Here is a 20,541-nt window from a genome sequence, read left to right as displayed (position 1 = left end):
TCAAGTTTTGTGGTTTTAAGGACAACTTCAGCTCAAGGTGTCTCAAGACTTTTCAGTGTTTAATCGAATTTTATTAATGTTGAAATCTTGGTCTGTGCAGTAAATACTATTACAATGATAATTTATTAATAAAATAGCATTTCTGATTGCTAAATTATTTAAGTCATGTTTCCTGATTAGCTAAGAGTCAGGAAGTGAAAGGAGCACTGCCCCACATGATCCCAGATTTGCATACACACAACGGTGCTCTCCTGGAATCCATGGGGCACTATGCTGCGCATACTCTTCAGCGTTTGAAAGCAACTTTTCAAAGGGGGGCTCACATGAGGCAAGTGTGGACCACGTTTGGATGTTGGTGACGTACTCCTTAGCTGCGCCGCCGACCACAAATTCAGGGCCTATGTTCAAGCCCCAATGCAGACAAACCTGGCTGACACTTCAGTCCAGTAATGAGGGAGTACTGCAATGCCAGACATGCTGCCTTTTGACTGAGATGTTAAATTGAGCCCCATCTGCATGCTTGGAAGTTTACTGATGTGTTGGCCAACTTTTATCTCAGCCACCACTAAAACAAATTAACTGGTCATTTATCTCAATACTTTTTGTAGGACCTCGCTGTGCACAAATGGCTTTCGTGTTTGCCCACATAAAAGTAAAAAGAAAAACTTTTGCGACCTCACAACTTCCCAATTAGATACTTTTGAAGTGTAGTCACTGTTGTAATACAGGAAACATGGAAGCTAATTTGCAAGGTCCCACAAAAAGCATCAAGATAAATGACCAGATCTCTTTTAGGTATTGGTTGTGGGATAACTATTGGGCAGGACATCAGGGTTAACTCCCCTGCTCTTCTTCGAAATAGTATCATTGCAATGGAGTCCTTTTATGTCAACTTGAAGGGCAATCGGGGTCTTAGGTTAACGTCTCAACTAACAGCGTCAGCCTAAATTAATACTCAAGTACCTGGAGTGGGACTTAAACCCACAACCTTCTGATTCAGAAGCGAGAATGTTACCACTGAGCCACTGCTGACGTGTAGCTAACAGTAACTGCATTTCTAAAGTACTTAATTGGGGGTGTGAAGTGCCTTGGGACATGCAGACATGTGAAAAGTACTATGGGCCTAATTTTGGCCATGACTTGCATCAATTTTTTTGGAGTAAGTTGTTTTTTCTGGCGTAAGTTAAAAAATGCCATTTTCCCCCCAAAATTTGCTCCAGAATAAGTCAGTTCGGTACGATTTTTTTTAAATTCAGTTTTTTTTTCAAAAGGGGGCATTCCCAGACATTTACGCCAGTTTTGGCCATTTATGCCACTTTGGCCAGCTAAAACTTACTCCAAATCGACTTAGGTCAGCATATGTGGCCAGCTGTGAAAAACATTGCGGGCAGTTAAGAAATCGACGCAGGTTAGTACATTTAAAGCACCAAGACTTACAAAGCACTAAACAAACCACAAAAAGTAATATGCAATCAATCAATAACAAATAAAAAATAGAAGTCCTACCTTTATGTCAGAATCAAGTTTTAAAAAAAAGTTCCCCTCCCCAATCAAAACACTCTTTCTCCCCGCCCCCCCAAAACACTCTTTCTCTCCCCCCGCCCCCCAAAACACTCTTTGTCTCCTCCCCTCCCCCCCAAAACACTCTTTCTCTCTTCCCCACCAAAATTCTCCTCCTCCCCCCGGCCCCAATCAAAACTCTCAAGCACAACCATCAATGAATAAAAAATAAAACTGAAGTCCTACCTCGGCCCAGGAACTCAGCGGGCCGGCCAGCCGGTGCGGGAGGCCACTCGGCCAGGGATAGGGTGCGGCAAGATCGGGGCATCCCTTCGGCCGGGGATAGGGGGCTGCGAGCATCGGGTCCTGCTCACAGCCCGCAGGACACACTTGGAGGGCAGGAGCATGCGAGAAGACTTCACTGCATATGCGCGGAGATGCCGGCACTGTTTTCGGTGCTGGCCTGATGCTCCGCCCCCCCACTTCACAATGCACACCACGCTGGGACTCCGGGGTGTCGGAAGAGCGGGCAGGATGGGGAGACTTTTTTCTGGCGCGTTTCCAGCGCACAAAGTTGCCGCACTTAAGATAAGTGCGCAAAAAAAGGGATTAGCCAAAATTAAGCCCTATATAAGTACTATAATTCACTCCACTTGATTTTAAGAAACAGCTGAGTGCACTGGACACAGCAAAAGCTACGAGTCCCAACAACATCCAGACTCTAGTGCTATAGACCTGTGCTCCAGAACTAGCCAAGCTGTTCCAGTAGAGCTACAAAACCCGACAATGTGGAAAATTGACCAGGTACGTCCTGTCCACAAATCCAATCCAGCCAATTACCGCCCTATCAGCCTACTCTCAATCATCAGAAAAGTTATAGAAGGAATTGCCCACAGTGCTAACAAGTGGCACTTACTCACCAAAAACATGCTCACTGATTCTCAGTTTGAGTTGTCAGGACCACTTGGCTCTAGACCTCATCACAGCCTCGGTCCAAACATGGTCAAAAGAGCTGAGTTCCAGAGATGAGGTGAGAGTGATTGCCCTCGACATCAAGGCAGCATTCAAACCGAGTGTTGCACTAAGGAGCCCTAGTAAAATTCAATGGAGCTGTTCGGGCTATCTGGCCCCGCCGAGGTGGTCATCAGGCGGGCTGGCAAGGAGGCCCTGAGTAAGGGCAATGGCGGTGAGGTGAGGCCCGAGGTCGGGCAGCGGCGGGTCCCTGAGGTCGGCGGGCCTGGATTCCGGAACATTTTACGGATTCCAGAACTCTGGATTCTTGACGCTGCACCTGTACTCCAGTGATTGGTGGTCCAGGCCCACATGATTCCAGGATATGAATATATACCTGGAAGACATGTTCCCATATGCTGCACAGCGACTGGAATCCTACATTCCTCTGGGACCACCAGGTATTTTTGTAATTTCTTATCGGGTTGGAGGAAGCCTCTGAGCGTAATTTCCCCACCCTAATTTTATTTCCACTCGGTATTCCCCCTCCAATTGAACTCTGAAACCTGCTGTGTGGGAAAGAAGCAATGATTCTTTATCCCGCTGCACCAACAGAACGTCTTAATGTAGTAAATTTAAAAATAAAAGTAAACTGTATTATACAGCTGAGTTACATACTTGGTTGACATTAATGTGTACAATATCATCATAGATCAAAACTTTAATAAACTGTACATGGGCAAAAGAATCTCTTCAAAGCTTTTTCCAATAAACCTACATGCCAACCTAGAAAACTAATAAAAGCTGATAAGCCCATAGCTGACAACTTAAGAATACTCTGAACAAGTAGATACATGGGTTTTGTAGCTTCAGCTGTGACTATATACAATATTCTCTTTCTTTTGTTGAAGAAAAGAAACAGAAATACATGAAAGGGTGATGAGAAAAAACAAATGTTGGAAGCGCAAAATTGGTCGTTTTGCATTTTGCAATTGATAGGTTTTTAAATCTTAAACAAGGAAAGAGAAAGTAACATTTGAATTTTCAACAGATAAAACCAGATGGTCACTTCACTCTATGCCACCTGGACCCCATTCAGAGACACAGCATCCCATTAAACAACTACCCTTTCACAGAGATACCCTCTCGCTGCATACCAACCCCACCCCACTCCACCCTCCACCACAGTTAATTCCCCATTCCACTGCACTACTCTGCTTCTGGCCCCTTTCTTCCCCACCCTTTTATTAACAACTGTTTTTCTCTAGTACCATCCAGTTTTCTCTTTCTTCTATTGCCATCCATCTCCCTCCATTCCATTGCCATCTCCCATCTTAGCTGACATCCACTTTCTGCCAACTGGTTGGCCCTACTGCTAATGCACTGGACTAACATAGAAACATAGGCCTTTGTCTCCTCTCAGTGTAGCTCAAAGATTCAACGACTGGAATTGCAGCTTACATATACTGTAGGTGAGAGCACCTGTTTACCCCTATAGTTCTTGATATCCCTCAATGCCAAACATTAAAGTTTGGAGTAATACTCAAAGGAAAGACTGGTGCAATAGCACAAGTGGGTCTCGGGCCGAGGGGTTGATTTTGTCAGAAAATGCTGACTAGACTCCCGAAAAGCTGAAAGTCAGTGTGAAACGCAAATAGCTGGCATATCCTATATAGTTAAACACGAGATCTTGCATTAACATCCAAATTATTCACCTCATTTTATAATAATTGTCTGTATTATTTCAGTTCTAGAACTATTTCAACTCCTCGTACCTGCAGTGAACCACCATGGGACCAGCATCTGGGGGATTGCATGCTTTAACTCTCCTCAGGAAGGCCAATATTGGAGTAGGGTATTCTGGAACGCCGTGGTCTGGCCAAGCCATGAACTGGAACTGACGCACTTCCCGCTTCTCACTTGAGCCATTCTGTTGAGAAAAGAGCACTTCTAAGCTGACTTGTGAATGAAGCCGTCGAAAAGTATATACATATGGTATAAGAAAATGGGTTTATCCTATGTTCAGGGTAACCAACACTATTTAACCTATCCTTCTACAGGTGCAGTACCCAAAGGTAAATATAAAAGAGGGGCAGTTTTAGGTGGTAAGAGTCAAGAGATCTGATAATTGGTGAGGAGCATATACTCCTGATCCTTCAGTAACTTCCTTCTTTTATAAATCTAGGATACCCATTTCGGCCTTTTCCTTAGTTGATTTTCAATTTCACTATAATATAAACGCTATAGAAATTCTCCTATCCATATTAAATTCAATATAAACTTCATATAAACACTCCTGACATGGCCTTCCCCTCGATCCTGCCACCTCACGTGGCTTCTCAATTTCTACTGTCTCAATCACAGACAAAGAAAGACTTGTATTTATATACAGGTAGCACCCTTCACGACCTCAAGACATCCAAAAGTGCTTTACAATTAAATACTTTTGAAATGTAGTCACTATTGTAATGTAGGAAACACGGCAACCAATCTGCGCACAGCAAGTTCCTACAAACAGCAATTAAATAAATGACCAGATCATCTGTTTTAGATGTTGTTTGAGGGATAAATGTTGGCCAGGATATTGGGAGAACTCCCCTGCTCTTTTTCGAATAGTGCCGTGGGTCTTCTACATCCACCTGATAGTGCAGATGAGGTTTAATGCCTTATCCAAAAGACGACACCTTGAAAGTGCAGCACTGCTTCAGTACTGAGCAGAAGTGTAGACCATTTCTGATCTCTTCCTTGTATCTCTCACCACTCTGGGTGCAGAACCATTTGGCATCAACTTGCATGTATTTTAAATTGCTGTGTCCTTTTCAAGTGCAGACACCAGAAAAACCATAGCAGATGTTCATGGGCACCTCCATTCTGGCGCGGAATAGGCCAAAAGGATTAGTGCCTCCTTTAAATCTGCATTGTGCTCATAATTCAGGTGTTATCTGGGAGCAGAGTAGAGAAAATTCCTCTTGCTTATCTACTTTGTGCACTTATATAAATAGTCACACACAGAGAACACAAAGATATGTTGTACCTTATATAGTGCAAATGTCCGGACAGAATATGTTGCTAGTTCCACCGTGTCCAATAAGGTGACCTGAATCATTCCATATGTCTCCGTGCCGCGACATGGCCAATATTGATCACATTTCACCTGTGGAAAAATATATCAAATGATCAAAAACATCAAAAGCACAGGGGACCTGGAGGAAGGAGGACATTATCAGCAATCAACATAGCTTAGAGTTTGATAAAACAGCAGACATAATAACTTCTGTCTATCAATTAGAGATGGAACTTAAACTTATGACTAAAGCAATGTTAATGTTAAAAAAACTGCTACAGTGTACACATTAAGAGGCAGTATTATTGTGTGTACCTGAATTTCATAAAGGATAGTTGCTCATGTATATATTATATAACACAGACGTCCATGTATTTATAGCATTAATACACACAGAAGCTCTACAAGACCACATCTATTTTTGTATGTGATTCATTACCATTTATCCAATACATATTGAATGATACAAGGCCAATCAAACAGATTAAAAATAGTTTGAGTGGGTTATTTATATTACATGGGATTCGGCCCTTGAAGCAATACTCCTCAATAATTGAACTACAAAAAGCTAAAATCATTAGATTTGGCCATTTGAAAACAAACTCAGTAAATCCACCCTGACATTGTTAATGGTTCTCGCTTCTCAGGTACTGTCCCTCAAATCTGCCACCATCACCCCTCTCCTCAAAAAACAACTCTCAACCCCTTTATCCTTGCAAACTACCGCCCCATCTCCAACCTCCCTTTCTCCTCCAAAGTCCTTGAACGTGTTGTCACCTCCCAAATCCATGCCCACCTTTCTCGCAACTCCATGTTTGAATCCCTCCAATCCGGTTTCCGCGTCTGCCACAGTACCAAACCGGCTCTCATCAAAGTCACAAATCACATCCTTTGTGACTGTGACAAAGGCATATTAAATCTCCTCGTCCTTCTTAACTGGTCTGCAGCCTTTGACATGGTTGACCACTCTATCCTTCTCCAACGCCTCTCCACCGTCGTTCAGATGGGTGGGACAGCACTCGCCAGATTCCATTCTGATGTCTCTAATCGTAGCCAGAGAATCACCTGCAACAAATTCTCTTCCTATCTCTCCATCGTTACCCCCAAGGATCTATGCTTGGCCCCCTCCTATTTCTCATCTACATGTTTTCCCTTGGCAACATCATCTGAATACACAGCGTCAGTTTCCACATGTATGCCGATGACAGCCAGCTCTACCTCACTAACACTTCTCTCGGCCTCTCCACGGTCTCTAAATTGTCAGACTGCTTGTCCGACATCCAGTTCTGGATGAGCAGAAATTTTCTACAATTGAAGACCAAAGCCACTGTTTTCAGTCCCCGCCACAAACACCGTTCCCCAGCCACTGATTCCATCCCTCTCCCCAACTTTTGTCTGAGGCTGAACCAGACAGTTCGCAACCTTGGTGTCATATTTGACCCTGAAATGAGATTGTGACCACATATCCACAGCATAACTAAGACCATCTATTTCCACCTCTGTAACATCGCTCGTCTCTGTCCCTGCCTCAGGTCATCCGCTGCTGAAGCCTTCATCCATGCCTTTGTTACCTCGAGAGTTGACTATTCCAACGCACTTCAGCCTGGCCTCCCACATTCTACCCTACGTAAACTAGAGGTGATCCAAAATCTTGTGCTCAACGACCTACATTGGCTCCCGGTTAAGAAATGCCTCGATTTCAAAATTCTCATCCTGATTTTCAATTCCCTCCATGGCCTCGCCCCTTCCCATCTCTGTAATGTCTTCCAGCCCCACGACCCCACCCCCCTGCCCCCCGAGATGTCTGCGCTCCTAATTCTGCCCTCTTGAGCATCCCTGATTATAATCGCTCAACCATTGGTGGCCGTGCCTTCTGTTGCCTAGGTCCTAAGCTCTGGAATTCCCTGCCTAAACCTCTCCGCCTCTTTCCTTCTTCAAGACGCTCTTTAAAACCTACCTCTTTGACCAAGCTTTTGGTCACCTGCCCCGATTTCTCCTCATATGGCTCGATGTCAAACTTTTTAATCTCGTAATACTCCTGTGAAGCGCCTTAGGATGTTTCATTATGTTAAAGGCACTATATAAATATAAGTTGTTGTTGTAGTCTGCCAGCTCCTACATTTGTAACTCATACTATTGCCAGATATTTCATTGAATACTACAATACAAGGGCACTACCTTATGTGCCAAAACCATTGCCCAAATGCTGGCTTTTGGTAAATGTATTAATTAGCAAGACAATACACTGTTGTAAAAAAATAGGAGTGCAGATTTCCATTCAGGATTTGCTATGAGCCTTGTATGGAGAAGATATGGCAGCTTTTATTTGTTTCTTTATGAAACCCAGTGAACTCTATTATCCTGCAACAATTGGTTTTCATTCATTTTCAGTAGCACCAGCAGCTATGGCTTCTTTAAAAATGTGTTTCAGCAGATTGACAGTTGGGAAACAGGCAGTAAATAATCGCAGGCAGAAAGTGTTTACTAATGCAATACACGCCTACACATTTATCAAGCAATAATTAAGTCTGTGTCATCTCTATTTGTGGCTGTGCGTACACTCAACACACGTTGAACCTCTGCAATGAAAATGCAGTAATCACGCTTACTCGCAAAGTGTTAAGGAAACAAGCAGTGTGATGAACACTAGGCTGCATGTTGTGTAATCCTGTATAACTCGTACAAAGGAGCCTCACAACCTACAGTGACAGAACGCTTCTCGCAAAATTTATACTAGATAGCCTGCCTCACTCACTGAATTCTAGCCTAAAGAAGGGAAGAGATTATTTTTTTAAAAAAGCAATTCATTCATCAAAAAAGCAATCCATTGTTAAGGAAGTGGTATCAGGGCACTTAGAAAATCATAACATGATTAAGCAGAGTCAACATGGTTTTGTGAAAGAGAAATCGTGTTTCAAATTTATTAGAGTTGTTTGAGGATGTAACTAGCAGGGTAGATAAGGGGAACCAGTGGATCTAGTACATTTGGATTTCTAAAAGCCAATCGAAAAGGTTATTACACAAGTTCACGGGGTTGGGGGTAATAGATTAGCATGGATAGAAGATTGGCTGACAAATCAGAGAGTCGGGATAAATGGTTCATTCTCTGGTTGGCAATCAGTAACGAGTGGGGTGCCGCAGGGATCAGTGCTGGGATCCCAACTATTTACAATCTATATTAAAGACTTGGAAGAGGGGACTGAGTGTAACGTAGCCAAGTTTGCTGATGATACAAAGATGGGAGGAAGGGTAATGTGTGAGGAGGACATAGAGGCTGCAAGAGGACACAGACAGGCTGTGAGTGGGCAAGAATTTGGCAGATGGAGTATAATGTGGAAAATGTGAGATCATGCACTTTGGCAGAAAAAAAATCAAAGAGCAAGTTATTATTTAAATGGAGAAAGATTGCAAAGTGCTGCAGTACAGCAGGACCTGGGGGTACTTGTGCATGAAACACAAAAGGATAGTATGCAGGTACAGCAAGTGATCAGGAAGGCCAATGGAATCTTGGCCTTTATTGCAAAGGGGATGGAGTATAAAAGCAGGGAAGTCTTGTTACAGCTGCACAGGGTATTGGTGAGGCCACACCTGGAATACTGCGTGCAGTTTTGGTTTCCATATTTACAAATGGATATACTTGCTGTGGAGGCAGCTCAGAGAAGATTCACTAGGTTGATCCCAGGGATGAGTGGTTGACTTATGAGGAAAGGCTGAGTAGGTTGGGCCTCTACTCATTGGAATTCAGAAAAATGAAAGGTGATCTTATAGAAATGTATAAGATTATGAGGGGGCTTAACAAGGCAGATGCAGAGAGGATGTTTCTACTGGTGGGGGAGACCAGAACTAGAGGGCATGATCTTAGGATAAGGGGCCGCCCATTTAGAACTGAGATGAAGAAATTTATTTTCTCAGAGGGTTGTGACTCTGTGGAATTCACTGCCTCAGAGAGCTCTGGAAGCTAGAACATTAAATAAATTTAAGATAGAAATAGACAGTTTCTTAAACAATAAGGGGATTAGGGGTTATGGGGAACGGGAGGGAAGTGGAGCTGAGTCCATGATCAAATCAGCCATGATCTTATTGAATGGCGGAGCAGGCTCGAAGGGCCTTATGGCCTACTCATGCTCCTATTTCTTATGTTCTTAAGAGAAGGGCTCATGGGATTGGAGGAAACGTGTAAGCATGGATAGAGGATTGGTTAACGGACAGAAAACAGAGAGCAGGGATAAACAGGTCTTTTTCAGGTTGGCAGGCTACAACTAGTGGGGTGCCGCAAGGATCAGTGCTGGGGCCTCAGCTATTTACAAACTATATTAATGACCTAGATGAAGGGACCGAGTGAAATGTATCCAAGTTTGCTGACGATACAAAGCTAGGTGGGACAGTAAGCTGTGAGGAGAACACAATATGTCTCAAAGGGATATAGATAGACTAAGTGAGTGGGCAGTAAAGTGGCAGATGTGAGTATAATGTAGGGAAATGTGAGATTATTCACTTTGTGGGAAGAATAGAAAAATAGAATATTTTTAAATGTTGAGAAACTTTTAAATGTTGGTGTTCAGAGAGATTTGGGTGTCCTTGTGCAAGAAACAAAGAAAGCTAGCATGGAGGTAAAGCAAGGAAAAAGGAAGAAAAATTGCATGTTGCCCTTTATTGCAAGGGGGTTGGAGTATAAGAGTAAGTCTTGCTACGATTGTACAAGGCCTTGGTGAGACCACACCTGGAGCAGTGTGCACAGTTTTGGTCTCCTGATCTAAGGAAGGATTTACTTGCCTTGGAGGCAGTGTAACAAAGGTTCACTCGATTGATTCCTGGGATGAGAGGGCTGTCCTATGATGAGAGATTGTGTAGAATGGGCCTATACTCTCTGGAGTTTAGAAGAATGAGAGGTGATCTCATTGAAACATACAAGATTCTGAAGGGGATTGACAGGGTAGATGCAGAGAGGTTGTTTCCCCTGGCTGGAGTGTCTAAAACTAGGGGCACAGTCTCAGGATAAGGGGTAGGCCATTTAAGACAGACATGAGGAGGAATTTCTTTATTCAGAGGATTGTGAATCTTTGGAATTCTCTGCCCCAGAGGGTTGTGGATGCTGAGTCTGAGTATATTCAAGGCTGAGATAGATAGATTTTTGGAGTTTAGGGGAATCAAGGGATATAGAGATCAGGCGGGAAAGTGGCTTTGAGATCGATGATCAGCCATGATCTTATTGAATGGCGGAGCAGGCTCGAGAGGCCGTATGGCATACTCCTGCTCCTATTTCTTATCTTTTATTCCTCTGGCTTCCTACACAGAAAGCCAAAGCAATTTGGAAGATTTAGGGCATGAGAAGACGCCAAAAGCTAGGATTCTATTGATCTGGCAGATCAATAAGTCACTTGTGCTTTGTTGAAGTGTGCTGTAAGTTTAGGATGAGTGATTGTCTCATTTGCCTTCATGTTCAATAAAGTGTTACATTCGGAAAGGCCCCGGAGTTTTGTTGAAAGAGAGAGATCTGACCCATCATAAATAATTGCAATGGAATTTAACACAATGGAAGTATGAACACAGTCTATTTGCCACAAGATATCAATAGAATTTCACACACTCAGCATCGGGAAACTGTTTTTTGAAGAAAAACATTGCAATTTTCCTGCCTCCCCCCCAAAAAATGCAGACCAGAATTATTTCAACAAAATCAGACCAGAATGCGTAAAGGATAAATACATCGGCCCGTAATTTGCGGTTAGTGGCGATGCGATAGTGATTGTCGCTGACCTCAAGAAAAGCTTCTTGCGATCTGTGGCGAAAACTTTAGGTTTCTCGCCGTGAAATTGATTGTAGCGCTGTCAATTGGGAATTCCTGGCGCAATGCAGCTGTGATGTATCAAGCTGTCTAAGCAGCCAATTATGTTCAAGAATTTTCACAGACAGCAAACCAGGAAATGAAAAGCACTGATTATCTGCACTTTTTAAAACTGTTACAGAGCAAAATAAAAATTGGGAGATACACATAGGGTTAAGATAGAAGCTGAAATATCATGAATGAACATTAAACAAATATTTTTTTTTGAAATCTAGTATTTCTTTTATTATAATGGAGAAATTTGACATTCCACAAATATAAAAATTAGTTTTTAAGGCCCAGAACAGTTTAGCAGTCAATACACTGTTAAAACCCCTGCTATATCTATTCCAACAAGGCTTAACATTTACTGGGGTATTTAACAGCGATCTTAGTGCGGAAAAGCTCAAGCTTTTGTCAGTTCCACTGATTTCATTGACTACTGGCTATGGGGGTGGGTGGGGGGAGCAGGAATGGTCCCTTTAAATCATTTTTGTGCACGGTCCCTTTAAATTTGTTGCGTGATCACGCAGCATCTTCCAATGGCAGCAGCTGACGAGCTGTCTGTGCTGGACCTCCCGATTGGTACGCGGCCGCGCACTTTAGGGGGTGGGGGGAATCATTGGGAGGAAGTCCACAGCACATCCTGTGTTGGAACAGTGTATCACTGACTGCGACAGATAATAAAAGCTTTTACCAATATATAAAACGGAAGAGAGTGACTAAAGTAAATGTTGGTCCCTTAGAAGATGAGAAGGGGGATTTAATAATGGGAAATGTGGAAATGGCTGAGACCTTAAACAATTATTTTGCTTCGGTCTTCACAGTGGAAGACACAAAAACCATGCCAAAAATTGCTGGTCACGGGAATGTGGGAAGAGAGGACCTTGAGACAATCACTATCACTAGGGAGGTAGTGCTGGACAGGATAATGGGACTCAAGGTAGACAAGTCCCCTGGTCCTGATGAAATGCATCCCAGGGTATTAAAAGAGATGGCGGAAGTTATAGCAGATGCATTCGTTATAATCTACCAAAATTCTCTGGACTCTGGGGAGGTACCAGCGGATTGGAAAGCAGCTAATGTAACGCCTCTGTTTAAAAAAGGGGGCAGACAAAAGGCAGGTAACTATAGGCCGGTTAGTTTAACATCTGTAGTGGGGAAAATGCTTGAAGCTATCATTAAGGAAGAAATAGCGGGACATCTAGATAGGAATAGTGCAATCAAACAGACGCAACATGGATTCATGAAGGGGAAATCATGTTTAACTAATTTACTGGAATTCTTTGAGGATATAACGAGCATGGTGGATCAAACTGTACCGATGGATGTGGTGTATTTAGATTTCCAAAAGGCATTCGATAAGGTGCCACACAAAAGGTTACTACAGAAGATAAAGGTACACGGAGTCAGAGGAAATGTATTAGCATGGATCGAGAATTGGCTGGCTAACAGAAAGCAGAGAGTCGGGATAAACGGGTCCTTTTCGGGTTGGAAATCGGTGGTTAGTGGTGTGACACAGGGATCGGTGCTGGGACCACAACTGTTTACAATATATATAGATGACCTGGAAGTGTAGTGTAACAAAATTTTCAGATGACACAAAGATTAGTGGGTAGGCGGGTTGTGTAGAGGACACAGAGAGGCTGCAAAGAGATTTAGATAGGTTAAGCGAATGGGCTAAGGTTTGGCAGATGGAATACAATGTCGGAAAATGTGAGGTCATCCACCTTGGGGAAAAAAAACAGTAAAAGGGAATATTATTTGAATGGGGAGAAATTACAACATGCTGCGGTGCAGAGGAACCTGGGGGTCCTTGTGCATGAAACTCTTTTGAGTTAAACTGCAAAAACATAAAACATGTATCCGTGCCACCCGACCTGGATGACACACACAAGACATTTACAAGGCCCCTTTTTTATTTATTTTTTTTGTGGTTTTTTTTTTTTTTTTTTTTTTTTTGGCACTAAAATCAAATTTTTCCTTTTTCCAGTGCCCCCTATAAAAGGAGAGGGGGACACTAAAAGCACCGGCAATTAAAACAAATTAAACTTTAAAACGTAAAATCAAATTAAAATTTGGTTGCCGGGCGTGATGATGCACTCCAGTCCCTCCGGTGCCCACCTCTCGCGGAAGGCCGCGAGCGTACCGGTGGACACCGCGTGCTCCATCTCCAAGGACACCCTGGACCGGATGTAAGAGCGGAAGAGAGGCAGGCAGTCAGGTTGAACGACCCCCTCGACCGCCCGCTGCCTGGACCGGCTGATGGCACCCTTGGCCGTGCCCAGGAGCAGTTCCTTGTGCATGAATCCCAAAAAGTTAGTTTGCAGGTGCAGCAGATAATCAGGAAGGCGAATGGAATGTTGGCCTTCATTGCGAGAGGGATGGAGTACAAAAGCAGGGAGGTCCTGCTGCAACTGTACAGGGTATTAGTGAGGCCGCACCTGGAGTACTGCGTGCAGTTTTGGTCACCTTACTTAAGGAAGGATATACTAGCCTTGGAGGGGGTACAGAGACGATTCAGTAGGCTGATTCCGAAGATGAGGGGGTTACCTTATGATGATAGATTGAGTAGACTGGGTCTTTACTCGTTGGAGTTCAGAAGGATGAGGGGTGATCTTATAGAAACATTTAAAATAATGAAAGGGATAGACAAGATAGAGGCAGAGAGGTTGTTTCCACTGGTCGGGGAGACTAGAACTGGGGGGCACAGCCTCAAAATACGGGGGAGACAATTTAAAACCGAGTTGAGAAGGAATTTCTTCTCCCAGAGGGTTGTGAATCTGTGGAATTCTCTGCCCAAGGAAGCAGTTGAGGCTAGCTCATTGAATGTATTCAAATCACAGATAGATAGATTTTTAACCAATAAGGGAATTAAGGGTTATGGGGAGCGGGCAGGTAAGTGGAGCTGAGTCCACGGCCAGATCAGCCATGATCATTTTGAATGGCGGAGCAGGCTCGAGGGGCTAGATGGCCTACTCCTGTTCCTAATTCTTATGTTCTTATGACTTCAGGAGTTCCGTGTTTAGACATGCATGCGCTAAATCTTGAACATAGAGTTCGACATCATTATCCACCGCAAAATCTGGGCCAAAGCATTTATAGTTTTAACTTTATTTGAAAAATACATAGCATTGTCATTCTAAATACAAAGACAAGCTCATTCTTTTAAATATACCTGCACTCAATAGCCTTGGGTCACAAGCAAACATTTCTGGGATATTCAACGTCATTTAGACAAAGGGACAGTATTTCAACTTGCCACCTGGGCAGAGAAATGGTGTTGCAGATTGGCTGTCCATCATGAAAATTGAACTGTTTCTATAACGGAATGCCAACCCACAATGCCAGTTTAATGCCCCGATGGTAAGTTGAAAACGTACCCCAAAATATGGAGGGGAAAAGGGGAGACACTTTTGTGTTTGCTCCTTAATAATTAAATAAAAAAAACATGATTTTATAGAAGCTGCTTTGTTTTAAAAAGAGCAGTTCACTATCTGGAATTTGGTGGTTAATATTGTCTTAGTGCCAATGCTAATTATGATTAAAATGATACTGGCATTTTAGTAAACTGCACTTTAATAGTTGTAGAAATGTTTTTAATAGAGGAAGTCCTTCATAAGAGAGTGCATCATTGTTCTACACTACCACTGATCACACTTAAACAGATGATTCAGATCTGTTGAAAAGCAAAAATGACTCTCTGAGGAACAATAATTGCTTTTACAATCGATGGTGCTAATCCTAAAAGCACTGAATACCCATGTTGAAGAGCAAAATATGCAACTCTCAAGTTACTTAAGAGTCTACTACAAAAATAAGCTATTGAAAAAGACTGCCTCCTGGACATCTGCAAGGCATGGTTTTTATTTCCAAAAATGAGATGTCTTAATCACTAATGATTGTTGTTCATGACTCGGGAGCAATCTTACAAGTGGAAAAAAATGGAATTAAATTAGCTTTGAGGTGAGGTCACCAAGTTGCAACTTAAATTCAGTAAACCCAAAATATATCAATCAAAAATGTTAAATTCTAAATATTTGCTTCTATGTGTCAACCAGATTTGGCTGCATAATTTGTTACTGAGAAGTCAACAGTCAAATAAAATTGGAACTTAAAAAAAAATTCAGTCCAATGAAAACATTTCCAACACTGTCCTGTATAAATTGGATAGGCAACATGTACCGAGGTGACTGTCAACATAGTTGCTGTATGAACAATGGAGCAGACAGCTTACCATTTTTTGTTGATGGGTAGAGACTACCAAATGTGTACTGGCAATCATTTTTGACCAGACTCATTTGCTTGTATAATCTAATAGCATATCAGATGGGGTGATTTTAACCTTACCTACACGGTGGAAACAGAACGATGGCCGTTTAAAATGAGTCGCTCGACTTATTAGCTGCCGTCCCACACCAGTCCCACTGTCTGGAAATTTAACCTGCTTTTTTGAGCATGCAGCAAGGTCAGCTGTTTGAAGTCGGCAGGATTCTTTAAATATGCAGATCAGTGCCCAATGATGTCATCGAGCCCTGACTGCAATTTTCACTGGCGGACTGAATGGCAAAGCCGTTAATGGGTAAATATATTCAAGTTTCTAAACGTTTGATTATCATTTTAATATGTGATCCATCACATGCTGGAATGTGAAAGGATTTTCTGTTAGCTATTTGGATTAAGTTTATCTCAGTACTGATAAGTGTCCATTGGAAATTTCATAGCTTACATAAGCTTGCATCCATAGTTAAAATTTTAAAAATAAAGGTCTGCAAATTTTTAATCAACATCAAACAGAATTCATCATCATAGGCGGTCCCTCGAACGAGGATGGCTTGCTTCCATGAGAGTTCACAGATGTTTCAATGAAGGATCTGATGTTCCAGTCCTGAACTTCAGTTGAAAGGGTGGAAGATACCTGTGGTTGGATTTTTTTAACATGTGGTGACTGTTGCACATCAGCCACCACACGAGCTTGACAGAGCTAGGCTTTTATCCAGTGGCAAGGATTAACCAGGATGACTGGAGACCTGCTCTGCCCCACGGACCTAGTGTGCACACATATCGCACTGTGGGCAGGTCCATGCTGCCCCTGGACCCTTGGCTCTTCTGAGCCCCGTACCCTCATTCGCCGCACCTCTGCCACAATGTTCCAGGGCCTGGCGCTCCAGCTCTATTTATAGCCCCGACCTGCGGCGGTGTTCTCGCACAGGTCGGGGTGGCCCATGATGTTCCAGGGCCTGGCGCTCCAGCTCTATTTATAGCCCCGACCTGCGACGGTGTTCTCGCACAGGTCGGGGTGGCCCATGATGTTCCAGGGCCTGGCGCTCCAGCTCTATTTATAGCCCCGACCTGCGGAGATGTTCTCACACAGGTTGGGGCGGCCCATGATGTTCCAGGGCCTGGCGCTCCAGCTCTATTTATAGCCCCGACCTGCGGCGGTGTTCTCGCACAGGTCGGGGTGGCCCATGATGTTCCAGGGCCTGGCGCTCCAGCTCTATTTATAGCCCCGACCTGCGACGGTGTTCTCGCACAGGTCGGGGTGGCCCATGATGTTCCAGGGCCCGGCGCTCCAGCTCTATTTATAGCCCCGACCTGCAGCGGTATTCTCGTACAAGTTGGGGCGGCCCATGATGTTTGAATTACACGATGCTTGAAAACAGAATTATAATACATATGAAACCATGAACATTATTTGAACAGACTAATAATGCGCTATTGGTGGAAAGACCACACCAGAGACATGGGCAAAAATTGAGACTGCATTATTCAGATATTCATTGATTTATTGATGCAGTTTTAGTATTTCATAATTAGATACTGCATTAGAGATAAAGTATACATTTTTAATATTTGACCCTGAGATAAGCTTCCGACCACACATCCGCGCCATCACTAAGACTGCCTATTTCTACTTCTATAACATTGCCCGCCCGATTCCGCCTCATCTCATCTGCTGCTGAAACCCTCATCCATGCCTTTGTTACCTCTAGACTTGACTATTACAACACACTCCTGGCCAGCCTCCCATCTTCCACCCTCCATAAATTTTAGGTCATATAAAACTCTGCTGCCCGTACCCTAATTAAATTGAGAGGAAAAGGAGCAAGGGGGAAAAGGGCTGTGACTGAAGAAGCAAAGCATGAGTAGAAGGGAGTTTAAGGTGGAGGGGACAGGAGAGATGATTGTGAAAAGGGCCAGGGACTTGGATGGGGAACTGTGCGAAGAGCGCATATGGTTAAGGGGAGGCCATGGGGTATGGAGCTGTGGGAGAAGATCTTTTGCAAGAGGAATAGAATACTAACCCTCACGTTCCTTTCCTCTTCCTTTCTGCAACCAACTACACAAATCCCAAAGAGTCTATCCTGTGACTTGCCTTGTGCAACACCACAAGAGATGCATTATTCAATATCATATATTTTAGCAGATATTCTGTGGCATTGTTCACGGTTTTTTGGAGGATCCCATCAAAGGATTTCCAAAGTCACCAGATTTCTGAATTTATCTATTTTTTTAAATTTACTGGCACATTATTTTTCATGATAAATTAAAACTATCCAAACTATCATATGTCTCTCGAGCCATCCTGCTTGCCAAGTTTTTTTTCCCGCTATCATGATTTAGAAATGCTTTTGTGACATTGGTAATGGTTAAAGGTAATACTTGAAAATAAAGTGTAAAGATAATGCTTTCTCCTTTACTTTCAACGGTAACACTAACGCCTGGTATTCAGTGCTCCCCTTAATGTTGGTGCTTTTTTTCCCTGCTACAACAAACATAGCTAAAGGACCTCCAACTAACTGTGAGAAAGCTCACAAGAGATTCATTTCGTCTCGCATATAGCACACATCGCCTCCAAGTCTCACTTCTTCTAACACTTTCTCCGACACACTTTTTAGGTAATATCTCTCGTATTATGAAACAGCATATCCTCCAAAAAACCGTGAACAATGCCACAGAATATCTGCTAAAATATGTGATGTGACTGAATAATGCATCTCTTGTGGTATTGCACAAGGCAAGTCACAGGATAGACTCTTTGGGATTTGTGTAGTTGGTTGCAGAAAGGAAGAGGAAAGGAATGTGAGGGTTAGTACTCTATCCCTCTTGCAAAAGGTCTTCTCCCACAGCTCCATACCCCATGGCCTCCCCTTAACCATATGCGCTCTTCGCACAGTTCCCCATCCAAGTCCCTGGCCCTTTTCACAATCATCTCTCCTGTCCCCTCCACCTTAAATTCCCTTCTACTCATGCTTTGCTTGTTCAGTCACAGTCCTTTTCCCCTCAATTTAATTAGGATACGGGCAGCAGAGTTTTAGATGGCCTGAAATTTATGGAGGGTGGAAGGTGGGAGGCTGGCCAGGAGTGTTGTAATAGTCAAGTCTAGAGGTAACAAAGGCATGGATGAGGGTTTCAGCAGCAGATGAGATGAGGCAGAAGCGGGCGGGCAATGTTATAGAAGTAGAAATAGGCAGTCTTAGTGATGGCGCGGATGTGTGGTCGGAAGCTTATCTCAGGGTCAAATATTGCACCAAGGTTGTGAACAGTCTGGTTCAGTCTCAGACAGTTGCCAGGGAGAGGGATGAAGTTGGTGGCTCTGGAACGAAGATTGTGGCAGGAACTGAAGAAAATGGCTTTGATCTTCTGCTTATTTCTGCTTATACATTACTGAATGTCGGACAAGCAGTATGACAATTTAAAGACAGTGGAGGGGGTCAAGAGAGGTGATGTGAGGTAGAGCTGGGTGTTGTAAGGTACATGTGGAACCCGACGCCGTATTTTTGGATAATGTCGCTGAGGGGCAGCATGTAGATGAGAAATAGGTGGGGGCCAAGGATAGATCCTTGGGGGACACCAGAGGTAACAGTGCAGGAAGGGAATTCATTGCAGTTGATTCTCTGGCTATGACTGGCTAGATAACAATGGAGCCAGGTGAGTGCAGCCCCATCCAGCTGGATGACGATGGCGAGACACTGGTGGAGGATTGTGTGGTCAACCATATAAAAGCTGCCGACCAGTCGAGAAGGACAAGGAGGGATAGTTTACTATGGTTACAGTCACATAGGATGTCATTTGTTACTTTGATAAGAGCCATTTTGGTGCTGTGGCAGGGGCAAAAACCTGATTGGAGGGATTCAAACATGGAGTTCCGGGAAAGATGGGCACGTATTTGGCAGGCAACAGCATTTTCAAGGACTTTGGAGAGGAAAGAGAGATTTCAGCTGATAGAATGGAGGGGGTCAAGGAATTATTTTTGAGGAGAAACGTGATGACGACAGATTTGAAGGAGAGGGGGACAGTAACTGAGGATCGAGACTCATTAACAATATCAGCTAACAGGGGGTCAGGAAGTGAAGTCAAGTATTCAGCAGTGTAGTGGGAATAGGGTCAAGGGAGCAAGAGGTGGCAGTGTAGTGGGAATAGGGTCAAGGGAGCAAGAGGTGGCAGTGTAGTGGGAATAGGGTCGAGGGAGCAAGAGGTAGTGTCTCATGGACAAGATGAGCCTGGAAAGAGCATGATGGGAGATAGGAGAGAAACTAGAGAAAGATGTGAGTTCAGGATTAGGGCAGGAGGGATCCTTAGAGGAAGTTTGGCTTGGTGAGGTAGGGAAAGGGAGGGAAGGGCAGAGGCAGCTGAATGAAGTCTCAATCTTAGTGACAAAGAAATCCATGAGCTCCTCGCACGTTGTTGGATGTTGAGGGTGGAGGAGACAGGGGAGGGGGGTTTAAGAAGATGGTCTGCAGTAGAGAAAAGAAGCCAGGAGTTATATTTACATTCTAGGATGATCCTGGAATATTAATCAGTTTTGGTACAGGAGAGCAAGACCCGATAGTGCTTTGTGATCCAGCCATATCTGGCGATGAACAGAGGAAGCAATGCCAGGAGACCAGTAGAGAGGCAGTAGGCCTGGGAGCAGGGATGAGAACTGGAGCTCAGAGGACGAAAGCAGGAGAATATGCCAGGAAAAAAACTAAACTGGGTTGGGCAGGCAGTTAGAAAAAGGGGAAACATTGTCTAAAATAAAAGCACAGAGAAAGGGGAAAAAAATCAATGGACAAATCAAACTTCATCTGCAGGTCTCAGGATTCGGAGGGCCAGAGGTCACATAGGGAAATTATTGAATGATAGGTAGTATCATATTTTTGGGAGGGCATAAAGTTAAGTTTACATACTTTACAGTTGAAAATTAACTCCCAAGCAT

The 20,541-nt window shown here is 43.5% G+C and overlaps 1 protein-coding gene across 7 annotated transcripts in view; it reads right to left on the bottom strand.

The window, feature by feature from the left end:
• The window catches only part of ptprfa (protein tyrosine phosphatase receptor type Fa), a 589,458-nt gene that overhangs the window by 22,354 nt on the left and 546,563 nt on the right, over positions 1–20,541 (bottom strand). For all 7 annotated transcript variants that reach the window (XM_070886687.1, XM_070886691.1, XM_070886688.1 and 4 more), the window contains 2 exons: positions 5,486–5,605; positions 4,227–4,381 (listed from right to left, as the gene is read on the bottom strand). In XM_070886687.1, coding sequence (XP_070742788.1) covers positions 4,227–4,381; positions 5,486–5,605 — 275 coding nt within the window. The remainder of the gene's footprint in view (positions 1–4,226; positions 4,382–5,485; positions 5,606–20,541) is intronic.

Source organism: Pristiophorus japonicus, chromosome 8 (assembly GCF_044704955.1).
Source record: "Pristiophorus japonicus isolate sPriJap1 chromosome 8, sPriJap1.hap1, whole genome shotgun sequence".
Lineage (NCBI taxonomy): Eukaryota > Metazoa > Chordata > Chondrichthyes > Pristiophoridae > Pristiophorus > Pristiophorus japonicus.
The sequence above is the reverse complement of the archived record's forward strand: the minus strand, read 5'-3'. Positions and strand labels throughout refer to the sequence as shown.